Here is a 14,759-nt window from a genome sequence, read left to right as displayed (position 1 = left end):
AAGACCAAAGCTTCTGTTTCTGATTTTGTCTTTGGATGGGTTTTGAAGTTTGAAAGCTAATGGCTATTGTACGTTTTCTTCCCTTTCTGACCTTTAAAATAATCTTATTTATTTGTTTGTTTGTTTATTTATTTATTTATTATTCATTTATTTATTTTGGTCTGTGGGTTGCACCTCATGTCGGACTGAGCTGTCCCCGTCCAGAGTGGTACCTTCACTTCTAATGCAGACTCTTACTTTAGAGGAGGGCTCATGCTTTTCCTCTGATTTACCTTGGCAGCCACAGCCATCCCTTGGAAACAAGCACTAAAATGTGTCTCTCTCTCTCCTTGCTTCCTGGCATTGAATGAGATATTGAGATAGGTGACTTAATAAATCTTCTTGGTAGTGTCAGTCTGAGAATGCTAACAGATGCTGCTCATCTGGAATTATCATTTACAATTGTGAACCCTGGAAATGATATATTTTAGTATTTTATTCAAGATTACAGTCATAGGCTTTGTCGGTTTTTTTAACATTGTTAAACTGCCCCATTATTAATGTTTTAGAGTCATCTGACTAGCTACTAGTCAAGTGCAATGCATGTAACTGAAGAAGCTACCGTGTGTGTCTGTTGCTAAAAGTTGCCATATTTAGTGCTGTAGGCTGAGGTAATAAAATACTCCATATTCATCATGTAGTACTAGCTTCGTTTTAGCTCTTTGCAAAGTTATCTCATGCCATAGAGAGGAACTTCAGTGAACTATTAGAAACATAGTTTTATTTGACTGTACTGCAAGAAGAGTTTTAAAGTTGATGTTGGAATGACAAATTAGATCTTCGCCCTTGACTGACTTTATTTCCATTGGAGACACACTGTAGGAGTTTCTAGGGTATTGTTCTACAGCTCTGAGCTTCTGCCTGGAAGTACCGATCTTTTGAGGAGAGAAAGGAATTCTTGGTGACTAAGCTCTATTGTTACTTTTCTTGGACTCTTTTCATTCTAGAAAGCCATAGTTCCTCTCTGGAAGACAGCCAGAGCAATGAAAGGGTGTGCTGCTTTCTCTAACTCTGAGCTAAAGAAACCCCCTAGGTGAGGAATTGGACTTTTATGCTTAACGCTCGACCTCTCAAATGGTTTGTTCCACATGTTTTTTAAGTGAGTGAATAATGCTTTGTTGGGGAAACTTTATCTACTTTATTTGATAGGACTACTGATGGTAAAACTTACTTTTCTCTTGATGTTTAACATGATGGATAGAGGCTAAATGGTTTGGAATCTTTAGGAGAAGTTGATGGGAAAATTCTGTTTGAGATTCTTCTATTAAAAAGAGTCTTAATATTTTTTTTAATTGCTCCTGAACCAGGAAGTGCTTCCCTGAATATGACCCCTGCATTGGAATCGGCTGCATATTATGAACATGCTTATTTGGAGTTTCCATTGCCTTTGCTTAGAGCTGTGACGAGTGTGGCGCCTCCTCTGATGGGGCTGCATTGCTGTGTGTTGCCTTCACGCCATTTGCACCTTGGAGTGGGTTGTCTTTTCAGTTCTTGCTGTGGCACATTTCGTAGCTGTCCCTCCGTTTTAGTGCCAGCTCTTGCTCCTTCTGTCTAATCTAGTGGTGATAGAATTTTCATACACTAACTTTTCAGAGACATAGAATTTAAAACTTTACTGTGATTTGATGAAACCTTTTGATTGTAACAGTTTTCAAAGTGAAGATACTTTATTTAAAACTTGACTCTGCATGTCATCGTTAAGATATCTGTGCATTAACCCGGGCATGTTGTTCTGTGAAACAAGAAGAGACCAGCAGAGTTGTGCCACTTTGGTGGAGAAATTCTTGTCCCACAATTCCTTGATCGTGTCGTATATCTGTGCTTAACTCCTCCCCATAGAATGCATTTCCTGAAATATGAATCGCAGTGTTTCTAGACAAAGCATGCGCAGATTGCTTACCCTTTGTTTCTCTGCGTGCTCCTTTTGGTTGGTTGCCTGCGAGTTTCCCCCGTTGTCTGTCATTTCCCTTGATAAAGGCGTAGGGCCCCTGACAAGAAAGTAAAAAGCGAGCTGTCAAGTCCTGTTGAAGCCTTGTCCCCCTTCCGGTGACTGGTGCTCTTGTTCCCAACCACGTCAGCCGTGCCCACTGGACAACTTTAGAGCTGGTTGCTTTTGAGTCACCTGCACAGAGCAGCTCGGGTCTGGTTTATCTGAGGGTTGTTTGTGCTGGTTTATAGTTTTATGGTGGAAATGGGTGTTTTACTAATAAGGAACTCAAAGCAACTGAGATTTAAAAACAAATTTATTCCTGGCTTGTGTGCTTGTGTGAAGAGCAGACATCTTTGTCAATCTCTACTAAAGAAAAGCATTTTATAGAGAAAATGTTATTAGGAACGGTAGGAACTGCATTTACATACACCCCTGAGGAAGGTGACAATAGGAGAGGGAAAGTTGAGACAGACAAGTAAAGGAGTTCTTACCCTCTAGCGCAGGCTTTGGTACACGCGGCTGGTAGTGGCACGTCAGGCTTCTTGATAAACGGGGACAGAGTTGTCGACGTGGTGGTGTTGTTGTTCTTGACTCAAGAGAAATATTATTTTTGTTCTACAATTGAAGTAATCTAAATAATGTCTATGATGTTAATTCAGGAGACCATTTTTCAGCACCCAGTTTTTCCCAGTATCACAGTAACTTGTTTACTGAAGAAAATGATATATGAAAAAAAATATAGTAGTTAGTTGTCCCTGCTTTATGTATTTGGCGTTCAGTGCATCAGACCTTTAAAAAACAAATCACACTTATTGGAGAGGTGTGATAGGGCAGGCAACAAGGAGATTATTTAAGCAAATATCTGCTGTAGGGATATTCTTACAGAGGCATGCATTTACCTTACAGAGGTTTCCTGATGCCCTAGGGGGAAAGTATTCCTAACGATTATATCTCACTGTGTCTGCAGTTGCCATTCAAATCTGAGGTAGGCAGACTTTGTATCTTAAAGCCACCAGAGACACAAGAGATGCCGGTGGTAAGAAGCAAAGAGATTTTTTAAGAAACATCATTTATTTAGCATACCATGGTGAGGCCACTGAACTCCATGATTTTAAAACTGAAGCTAGATTGCAGAAGCCATGACATTATAATCATGGTCTTGAACTTTTGCTGAAACATATGCAAAAATTTGTTTTACCTTTTTTTTTGGTTGGGGGGGGCAGGGATGTGGACAAATTATTGCCTAAAATAATTTCCAGATACAAAGGACATGTGTTCTTTAGAAGTACTGAAGTGTTTCTTTGAATAAGTGATGTGGTTTTCATTTAATAGAGTTCCAAATAGCCTTTGTGATTATAAGGTGTCGAAAACTGCAAGCATTCTTGTACCTTGGGTATTCAGAGCCTCTGTGGGATCAGTAAGAGGATTATGGACGAGGGTGAAATTGAAAGAAGGCTTAGTCTTGACCTGCGAACAGTCCCTGAGACAGGGGAAAGGAGGTCAGTGCTTTTATTTTGACACTATTTATACTTGAAATATTTAGTAAATGTTCAACCTCGGGTATTAAGATTGGCTTTTTTATTAGAAATGAGGAAGGTTGTGCATTATTTTATCTCTGATCTGATAAAAACGTACTGTCTTTATTAAATGAAAGATAAGTTTAAAAACATAGGAAAAGACCTGATTCACCCGACAGGAAAGTGCTTAGCCACAGCTCTCTCCTTCTGATTTAAATCTCCCTCTCATTCTTCTTTCTAATATTTATAGGATATTAGAAGATGAAATTCAGCTTAACAGTGTGGAAAAATTTAGCTCAGCACAATTAAGAAACAAATGATTGTCCCACTTGAAGATGAAGAAACTGTAAACAGAAGTAGAAGAAGCTGTTGGGAAAGTTTTTTCTGATGACACATTGCTTCTTTGAATAAATCTCTGTGTCAACTAAAACCTTGCCTTTGCTTTCTCTATTGCAAGCGCCAGGTCCTTGTTGTGACTTTATGTCTTTCCTAAGCATTTTCAGAAGGAGTTGATGGAATTCTCCCTACTGTTGATATACCACAGCAACACATAATTACATGGGACTTTCTGGCTAAAAGGCTCAGCTTTTCTTTTTTGTACTTTTATGACTATATCTTTAATACAAGGCTGGACTATTTATGTAGTCTGTTGCCTGAGACTGTGGTGGCAGAGGGACAATATTGGGGGCAGTATTAGAATTTGTTTAAGTCTGAACCGGGAATTCCATTTGTCTTAGTGACATTAGTGTCAAACTGTTAGTGCCACACTATTTTAAATTGTGTCCAAGAGCCCAAGAGGCCTAGGCTCATAGGTGTCATCTATAAACTTAGAAACAAACAAAGAGCCTCTCTCCACTGAATATGGAAGCCGAGCGAGCAATTAAAGAGCAGCCCCGGACTTCGCCCGGGCAGCTCGTCGGAACCAGAGCTCGCGAGAGTCCCCTGGATATTGTTGGAAACTGTCAGAGAGAAGCTAAAGCAAATAATCAAAGTGAAAATAATTGTTCCTGGGAAAAGTCTTGTTTTGGAAGCTAAGTGTAGTGGAAAGAATCGTGACTAGTAACTTTTGAATCGTTGGTTCTAGTCTCAGCTCTGCCTGTAACTATCTGTTCGGCATATTGTTTCAGAACTCCAGGCCTTCTTCCGTAGAATGAGGGATCAAAATAGGTTATTCCCAGATTCCCTTCCAGCTAAAAAAAATGGATTAAGTGCGTGCTTTGGATCACCTTTGAAGAATTTTTAAATGTTAGGATATAACTTACATATTAACAAGCATGCACATATCTTAATCATACGGCTTGAATTTTTATACCCATGTAATCACCATGCAGGTGAAAATTAGTATATCTTTATTATTCCAGAAAGTTCCTTTATGCTCCCTCCATCCAGTACAACCTCTGACCAGAGATTACCACTCCGACTTTTATCATCACAGATTTGCGTTGTCTATATTGAACTCCATGTAAATGAAATCATTCTGTACCTACTCTCTTGTGCTTGACTTCTTTTACTCAACTTAATGTTTTGAGACTCATCCAGGTGTTACATGTGTCACTAGTTCATTTCTTAAAAATATTGCAGTGCAGTTTGAATATAACACAGTTTATGTATCCATTGTCCTATTATTTGCAGTTTCAGGCTTATGAATAAAGCTGCTTTAAACTTTCCTGTATGTCTTTTTTTTTTTTTTAACTTATGCACTCATATGTTTTGGGCATAAACCTAGGACTAGAATTGTTGTCTCACAAAGTAGGCATATGTTTAGTTTTATTAGGAACTGCTAAGAAAGTATTCCAAAATGATTATACCAGTTTTCACTCTTAGCAATGTGTGATTCCTGACTGATGTGGCTCATTGGGTTGGGTGTTGTCCTGTGAACTGAAAGGTTGCTGGTTCGATTCCCAGTCAGGGCATATACCTGGGTTGCAGGCCAGGTCCTGGTTGGGAGCATGAGGCAACTGATTGATGTTTCTCTGTCACACATCGATATTTCTCTCTCTCTTTTTCTCCCTCCCTTCCTCTTTCTCTAAAAATAAATAAAATCTTAAAAAAGCAATGTGTGCGTCATTCCAGTGAATATATACACTGTGATTTTAATTTGCTTTTCTTCAATGTATACTGATGTTGAGCTCCTTGAATACAGGTGGGGCAAAAGGAGGTTTATAGTTTGAATGTACAAAACAGAGTTCATTCTTGTATTATTATTTATAGTTATTGTATTATTTTCCCTACGAACAAGTGTAAACCTAGTTTTGCCCTACCCTGTATTCTTACTGGTCATTTGAATGTCTTATTTTGTAATGAATTTATGAAGCCTTTCACTAATTTTGGGGGGGGGGGGTCTGTTTCCTGTTTTGAATTTCAGGTGTTCTTTAAATATTCTGGATGCATGTCTGTTATATATTTTGAAAATATTTCCTTTCATTTTATTGCCTTTTCACTTTCTTATTGGTGTTTTTGAAAAGCAGAGTCCAGTTTTTCCATTGTTTTTCCTTTTATGCTTTTTATAAAAATTTTTCCCTTTCAGTCTTGAAGCAATGCTTTTCTCTAGTTATTATATGGTTTTGGGCATTGTGTTTGTCTCTACAATTTTTTTCAAATTATTTTTTATTATGATATGAGGCAAGGATCAAAGGTTAGTTTTTTTCCATACAGATATGCAGTTGCTCTAGCACTATCAAAAAGACATGCCTTGCCCTGGCTAGGAGGCTCAGTTGGTTGGAGCAGTGTCTCATGCACCAAAACATTGAAGGTTCAATTCCCAGTCAGGGCACATACCTAGGCTGTGGGTTTGATCCCTCGTCAGGGCACATACAGAGGCGACCAATCAATGTTTCTCTCACCTCTCTCTCTCTTTCTGTGTGTGTGTGTGTGTGTGTGTGTGTGTGTGTGTGTGTGTGTGTATGAGAGAGAGAGAAACCATTGAGAAACATATTCTCGGGTGAGAATTAAAAAAGAAAAAAGACATGCCTTCCCCCCAAATGAATTCCAGATGCCTTTTTAAAAAACCCTATTTTTTTCTGCATTCTCTATTCTGTTCCATTGATTTATATTCTGTCTTTACACCATGATCATACTGTTTTAATTACTGTAGCTTTTTAGTAAGTTTTAAAATCTAGCAGGTTAATGCATTGGCTATTCTAGGTTCTTCGCGTTCCCATACAGACATATACGAACATACATACCAGTGGTTCATGGTGTGGCTCCTGGACCTTGGAAGTCTCCAAGACACTTTCAAGCAACCTATGAGCAAAAATTATTTTTATAAAAATAGGAAGTCATGATTTGCCTTTCAAAAATACTGTGTTGACAGTTAATACAGATGGCACAGAAGTAGTGGTGGATAAACCTGCTGGAACCGTAGCATAGTGAAAGCACTGTCTCCAAACTATGCTTGTAGTTGATGTTACTCACATTTGGAAAAAAAGCTATAATTACTTAAGAGTATCTTTGAGAAAATAACAATCATTACATTTATTATAAATTTTTGAAAATTAAAATTTAATAAATTAACTTTATTAAATTTTGCTGCTTGTGTACTTCTTTTTAATATTCTCTGTACCACAGTGCATGATGGTTGTGCTAAGGAGATGCACTTGTCTGATGGTTGTGAGTTGACCTAGCAACCATTTTACCTCAAAGAACAACCGACAGTTTGTTTAGACACAAGTATTTGGCACACAGTTTCTCAAAAACAAAGTAAGCCAGCCACTTCAAAAAACCCCAAAAACCTGACATTATTACCAGTGATAAAATTCTAGTCTTTACTTGAAAATTGGAAATTTAAAAATCACATATTTACATGTATTTACCACTGTCTGCTTAACAGGTTGCTAGTATTTAAAGACATTTTTGATGAGACCTTGGAAGAATGTCATATAAGATAAATTGACATTTGAAAAATCTGTAATGTTTTCAAAATGACCAGTTTTATGATGTGACAAAACTATGGGTAACAGCTCATTCCAAGAGTAAGGATTTTAATATAAAAGAATAGAAAAGTTAATTCATAGGGTTTCAGAGATCATTGCAACTCACTTGTTAAGTGTCATATTGAAGAAGGATATCCCCCGAATCTGAAAAGGTTCAGAATCTGAATATGCCTCATCTCTTTCCAGTTAGATTTTGTGAGTGAGGCCAACTAGTCTTCACACTCTTCACCCAGACACATATCGCAGCGGATTGAATGCGTAATCTGATCTGAGAACCTACCTGTTATCTGTTTCAAAGTTTTCTACCCCAAAAGTAAAAATGCCACTTACGTTAATGCATGAAGGGTTTCTTGGTGTTTTTCAATGAGTTAAAAATAAATGTGTTTGATGTTGATAGATATAATGCACATAAGTCAAAACTCTTAGTAGTTCTCAGTTTTTAAGAGTATAAAGGGGTCCTGATTCAAAAAAATGTTTGAAAACCATCAATTTACTGAATGTGTGTGTTGTTTTGTGTGTGCGCACATGCGTGTGTGTCCTCTTACACATGTACATTAACTATATGTTTGTAGAAATTTAGGTGAGATTTGATGATAAGTTCATTGAATCTGGAATCAAATTGGGAGAATTGATATCTTATAATTATTAAATTCTTCAATGTGTGAACCTTTTATAGTTATCCATTTATTTAGGCTTCTTTAATTTCTCCTAATATTGGTTAAGTTTCAGTGTAGAAGTCTGAAACATATTTTTGTATTATTTTAATTATTTGATGCTTTGATGTTATTATAGTATATTTTATTTCCTCTTTCAGGTTTTCTATAGCTTATAGACTGCAGTATTTTTTGTATGTTGAACTTCTATCCAGAAACCTTTCTAAGCTCATGTATTAATTCTAGTAGATTCCTTTGACTTTTCTACTATGCAGTCATGTTATCATCATAATATCTGCCAATAAAGATGGTTTATTTCTTTTCGATCTTTATACCTTTTATTTCTTTTCCCTCTTTATACTTGCTTAGACATGTAGTACAAAATGTTTGACTAGAAGTGATGATATCGAACATTCTTGTCTTCTTAATCTGAAAAAACGTAAGATCTTAAATAATTCATTGAATGAGCTTAATAGCTGACTGCAAGCCGAAGGGTCAGAGAGTCCAGAACAAGTCAGAAATTACCGATACTGAAGCAGAACACAGTGTAGGAAGAGTGGGAGTGAGCATGGAACTGTCTGACATGTTTAACTGTCACCCATGGATGACGAGAAGGAGAGAGCAGAGCAGCAGAAAAGAAGGGCTGAGAATTTTCCAACATTAATTAAAGATGTCCACTAGAAGTTTCAAGAAGCTCCATGTCCCCTCTGTAGGATAAACACAAAGAAAACCATACCTAGGTGTAGCACAGCCAAACTGCTGAAGTGTAAAAATCATGAAGTGCTTTTGAAAACCTATGTTTCTTTGTTGGCTTCATACTTGGGGGAGGTTTTAGAGCTTTGACAAAGTCATGGTGATTTTTAAGTTTCTTTGGCAGTATGAGATCCTTGTCTCCCAGTGATCTATCAGAAATCTTCAGGATTTGTGTTTTTGTTTTAAAGTAGAAGATCTGGGAAACAAGTATTTGTTGATAGACGTCTGTGTGCCCACCACTGTGCTGGGTTTTCCCATGGCGCATCTCACTTTGTCACATTTAATTAGGATCACAGGGCCATTTCAGAAGTATGCTGAGAGCAGGACGTAGGACTCCTAGCTCCGGATACTTAAAATTACTTAAAGTGCATCGTGGTGACACCTCACATAAGTCCAAACCCCTTTTTACCTTGCCTGATCAAATATGCACCTCAAAGCACTGTAGGCCGAAACGAGCCACGTGAGCGCTGAAGAGAATCAACTATTCAGGTGGTGAAAATGTGTGAATGCAGCTGGCAGATGAAGTTCCAGTGCGATGAATTCCCAGCTTGTCCTTATGGCTTCGGGCGACAACTGACAGGCCCGGCTGGTCATTGCCTTTCCATTTCTGGCATTGATAGGACGGAAAATTCTTAGTGTGACAGATACTTAAAAGCTGTCCCTGTTATAGTGGATCCAAACAGCGCTGGAGGGTCCTTTTTGCATAGAGATGTAATCAATATGGTCTAGAGTTCTTGACCCGGACCTATAATTATCTGGACATTATAAAGGTAGCTTGTTGTTACAGAAAATGCTTATATTCAGAACTTGGGGGCTAAGTTGTGAATGGAGAGAAGAAAAATAGAGGCTTTGTCCTTCTATACTTGACAGTATTTTGAAGGCTAGCAGAATAATCACAGAGCAGGGTATTCTTACAGGATTAGAACATTGGAGCTTTAGCATTTGGGGCGCCGAAGCCTACCTCTCACCTCCGATGTTATCCTGATACCCCGCAAAGGTTGTGATGTTAATGTTATGCAACTTGCGATTGGGATTTTTTTGAAAACCAAAATGGAATTTTTTCATTGATTCAAATACTTGGATTTGAAGTGCAGCTTGAACAATAACACATTAGAGTTTGGTCTTTTCCGGCAGCTAACGATATGCTGAGAAAAGAAATAGTGTAAGCAGATATTAATGGCATTCTTGGTCCTGGGGAAAGAGTGAATTGAAGGAGACAACACTGGAGCAAATCTTAAGTCACTGTCTTTACCAGCGCATTAAAGTATATTTTGATTGGGATTAATGTGCCACCTGAAAATAGTAAACATGCAGACATAAAGTGATTTAACAGTCGACGTGGATTCTGGTTCCTGTGTCAGCTCTTGGCTTAAGATACCTCTGGAGGGCATTGTTGTCGGGTAACCCTGTGGAGGGTGCTCTGATGAACGGGGAGGAAGCAGCACCTTGTGATAGAGGGGTTTTCGAGAACGTGGGCTGTCTCTGTATTTCCGCATGCCTGGTACCGTGCCTGCCGCAGAGCAGATGATCCGTATTTGTTGCAGTGTTGATTGCTCATAAAAGTAAGACTAAATATCCCATAAAGTGATGAACATGTAATAATGCTGCATGTTTGTATCTCCGTTCCCTCACTTAAACCTAGAAAACGGAGTCCTCACCTAGAGTCTTTAACAGGGTTGCCCTTAGGGTCATGGTCGTGAGTCCTTTGTTCGGGCCCTGGGTAAACAGTGATGAGTTGAAATATTTTGCAGAGCATTTCAAATGATCTTTTGTGTTAATTTAAAAAAGTGTTATTATTTTTAAGTAGCGTTTTTCTCAGTTTTGATAACTTACATATAACCAGATAATAAAAATAAAGGAATTATGACCCTCAACTCCACTGTGCTTTGGTCTTATTAGGCTAGCATAGAAATTTGCATTTTAAGGTTATCTTAACTGTAGCAAATTCCTGCTTTCTGGGATCTGTCATTAAGCCTGGCAAACTTCCAGTGAAAGGAATGGCCTTGCTTTTGTCTTCTGGTAGAAGACACCAAGCTAGCTTTCAGACTCTGCATTGTACGGATATTTGGGGCTGCCTTTTAAGCCACTCATTGTAGTCATGGGCCCGGGATGCTGGCCTACAGGAATGTGACCTAACTTCTATTAAGCCAAAACGTTTTGTTGAGAATGGCCACCATTTCGGTAGCGTCACTGCACTTGAGTGACTTGTACGTACGCTCTGGGCAGCCCTGTGGGACGTGGTGTCTGGAGTCTTCAACCGGTCTTAATTTTTGTGTTCTGAGAATATTGGAGAGACTGCAGTTATCCTGTAAGTGCTCAGTGCGAAGATGGTATGAAAGAACAAAAGTTGCGCTTGAAACTAATTGAATTCCTCAGTTAGTGCTCCCTTCTTTAGATGAGTTTATACCATTTTTCATGTAAGGAATGTTTGCATGATTGAGAAGGGAAAAGACTCTTCTAGCTTCTGTTTTTCTCCACCTAAAGAAGCTGCTCACTGCATCCACAGTAATCCCATGACATTCTCTTATCAAGCTGACTTTCCCCAAGTCCAAAATTTTATAGCCATGTCGGGCCCCAGGTCCTCAATCAGAGCGCCTAAGCCAGAGTGGCCTTAGTAACATTTCAGTGTGGTGTCTGAAACTTTTCGTTTGCCTTGAAACCTGTTCCTAATTTCACTCTCTATTCCATATACCCCCATTGATCAAATTAATTGCTTTCCCCTCTGTTCTTAAACTTTTACTGTTGTGTTTATCACCTCATATTAAAGTTAGTCGGGAACCACTTCCCACTGTAGACTGCGAACGCATCTCCGCGCTCCCACAGCACCCCGAACCGTTGCAACACGCAATAGGCACTCAATAAATGTTAATGGATTCAACATTTCAGCGTGGAGTATTGAAACCAAGCTTTCGCATTTGACTAGACACAGGAGGGGAGCTGAGTGACTAGAGAACACAAGCGAGGAGACTTTTTTTCGCTTTTTTCAAACACGTGAGTGGATTATCCGTGTGAAACATAAACAAAACTCTCTCTTTAACACCTAGCAAATTTTCCAGAATTTGACAGGCTACTATGGCAGGTTGTTATTGTTTGTTTGTTTATACAGATGAAGAAACTGAGGGTAAGTGATGTTAAATAACGTGACAGTCGTCACGTAGCTAATAGGCGGGAGAGCAAAGATGTGAGACCTTCATTTTGTCCAGGGTATGAAACAGCAGACTGGCCCTAATAGCCTGCCGTGATTTTGTTCTTACCGTCAGCAGGTAGCAGGGTGTGCATGTGGCGTAGGAACTGTCCTTCTGTGTTCTTTCTACCATATTATTAATACGTGTGTCAGAGACAGCACCAGCTCTCTCGAGTGGCACCATCATTCTAAGGGGCCACTGACAAAACCTCTGTGAGGAGGTTTTGATGGTTGAGGCTGCCCACTTGGCTCACCTAGATCTCTCCGCAGCTCACAGACAGACTCGTACCCTTTAAGCAGCACACAGTTGTTTTCAGCTGAGACAGCCACTCTCTATCAAGTAATGTTTCTTCAGGCTGGAAAAGGCTTCCAGTAAAGAATGGTGATTACCCAAGCTCACATTTTGTTTCCATCTACTTGTGAGAAAATGCAAACTAAAGGAATTGTGTTTGCAGTGCCCAATTTATTCTATAATTGGGGGCTGGGAGAGGGTGGCAAAAGTGGTTATATTTCTCTCAAAAATATTGTTAATTGCTTTTTCAAAATATGGATTAAAGCATAAAAGAAGCCCAAAAAAGCCCTGATTCTAAATGGACCGCACACCTTGGTCTTCTATTATGGCATCACATATGAGTGGGGATTCCCAATGGGCCTTTGTATGCTATAATATTTATTGCTATAAGAACTACAAGTTCCTTTAGCAATAGAAGTTCTTTTCTTTTAAAGATTTTATTTATTTTTAGAGAGAGGGGATGGGAAGGAGAAAGAGAGGGAGAGAAACATCATTGTGTGGTTGCTTCTTGCATTCCCCCTACTGGGGACCTGGCCTGCAACCCAGGCATGACTGAGAATTGAACTGGCAACCTTTTGGTTCACAGGCCCACACTCAATCCACTGAGCCACACCAGTCAGGTCAGAACCCTAGGAGTTCTTAGCTGCTTTGAAACTTGTAAGAGCTGTTCAAATCCCATCCACTACACATGTGTTTTCATATGTTAAACTTTCTTCTCTCTCCTTCTCTCCCTCCCTTCCTTCCTCTCCTCTCCTCTCTCTTCCTCCCTCCCTCCCTCCCCCTCCCTCTTTCTCTCTCTCCCTTTCTCTCTCTCTCCCTTTCTCTCTCTTCTTTCTTTCTTTCTCTCTCTCTCTCTCTCTCTCTCTCTCTCTCTCTTTCTTTCTTCTTTTTGTAGCTTTCTCAGAAAAACCTCTACACCTTAAATTCTGAGTAATAGTATCTGGTTTGTAACAAACTTAAGAAGGACTTGGATATGAAACTATACCTGAAAGATAATGTTTTTCCTTTTCTTGTCCATTAATGCTCAGGATATATGGGGCCTTTAACTGGCCCAGTTTATGCCTGTTTTTCCACCTGTTCCAAAATGGTAACTAAATTTTGCCTTCTATCTGGTCAAAATACTAATAAAGGCTCTGGGGAGATGCTTCTATCAGCTCCTGCTGTTGATGGTAGAATTTTCTTTTTTCTTTTTTTTCTTTCTTTTTTTAAAAAGATTTTATTTATTCATTTTTTAGAAAGGGAAGGGAGAGAGAGAGAGAGAGAGAGAGAGAGAGAGAGAGAGAGAGAAAGAGAGAGAAAGAGAGAGAAAAAGAGAGAGAGAGAGAGAGAAACATCAGTGTGTGGCTGCTGGGGACCATGGCCTGCAACCCAGGCACGTGCCCTGACTGGGAATTGAACCTGCAATGCTTTGGTTTGCAACTTGCACTCAATCCAGTGAGCTACACCAGCCAGGGCTGATGGTAGAATTTTCACTCTCGCTTGCTTCAGCACTGTGGTTTTAAGAATGAACACTATGGTTTATTGTGGTTTATTTTTAACCAACAATTTTAAAAATAAAGAGAAATTACTAAAGAATCTCAATGAATATAATATCATTAACATTTACAAAACTAGCTTTATGGAAATTAGATGTTCTTGACTGACGCAGAAGTATTTTGAGAGTGTGATCATGAAAATTAAAGTAAATTAATATAATTTTGAATCATGTGCTTCCTTACTTATGAAGGAAACCTGTATAGTCTGAGAAAGTTACAGAATTAAAAGGGAGTGGATAAGATATTTAACATCTTTACTTATTCCTTATATTATATGCAGCCCATACAATTTCTGTGCTGCATATTAAATTTTATATAATGACTAATAGTGGCTCTTGATAACATTTGATTGCTTAATATACTGTGCTAAGCATTTCACGTGCATTACCTTCTTTAGTCTTCACAAAAATCCTATGAGGTATAGGTATTGTTTTAATTTCCTCTTTTCAGAAAAAGAGCTATGGCTCAGAGAAATTATGTACAACATACTACTTTCCACTTTGACAGTGCCATCTGAATTTCTTTGTCATGAACATTTTTATATAGATCTTTATTAAAATATATATATTTGATAAATGCATTTTTAGAATAAACATGTTTGTAATAGAAGTTCACAGACGTTGTGGTCAAATGTAGATTGATTTCTATTTCAGTAGCTGACCAGGTCTATATGACCTTGAGTCCCTTTGTCCTTAGGAAGAGTATAAAAGCACCTATGGCCTATGATGTGAAAGTTAATAGATAATATAGCGTTCTTATAGCTTCTGACCACAGTTCAGGCACATAACAAATAAATGTTAGGTCACTGTTACTTTATTTCAGAATAATAATAATACCTTTTACTATATCCCAAAGTTTTTGATTTGTTCTTTATGTATATTATATTTATTCCCCATGACCACCCTATCGAGAATGGCCGTACTG

The 14,759-nt window shown here is 38.5% G+C and overlaps 1 protein-coding gene across 6 annotated transcripts in view; it reads left to right on the top strand.

Moving 5' to 3' along the window:
* BCAS3 (BCAS3 microtubule associated cell migration factor) overlaps positions 1–14,759 on the top strand; it is a 485,527-nt gene that overhangs the window by 239,672 nt on the left and 231,096 nt on the right. Inside the window, exon 23 of one of the 6 annotated variants that reach the window (XM_045836909.1) lies at positions 3,737–5,153. The exons of the other annotated variants lie outside the window; for them this stretch is intronic. Within the exon in view, the coding sequence (XP_045692865.1) occupies positions 3,737–3,744 (8 nt within the window). The 3' untranslated portion in view covers positions 3,745–5,153. Of the gene's footprint in view, positions 1–3,736; positions 5,154–14,759 lie in introns of those variants that run through there. 6 annotated transcript variants of the gene reach the window in all.

The sequence above is a fragment of the Phyllostomus hastatus genome, unplaced genomic scaffold (assembly GCF_019186645.2).
Source record: "Phyllostomus hastatus isolate PE091 unplaced genomic scaffold, TTU_PhHast_1.1 phas_contig_210, whole genome shotgun sequence".
Taxonomy (NCBI): domain Eukaryota; kingdom Metazoa; phylum Chordata; class Mammalia; order Chiroptera; family Phyllostomidae; genus Phyllostomus; species Phyllostomus hastatus.
This window is presented reverse-complemented; position numbering and strand designations above follow the sequence as displayed.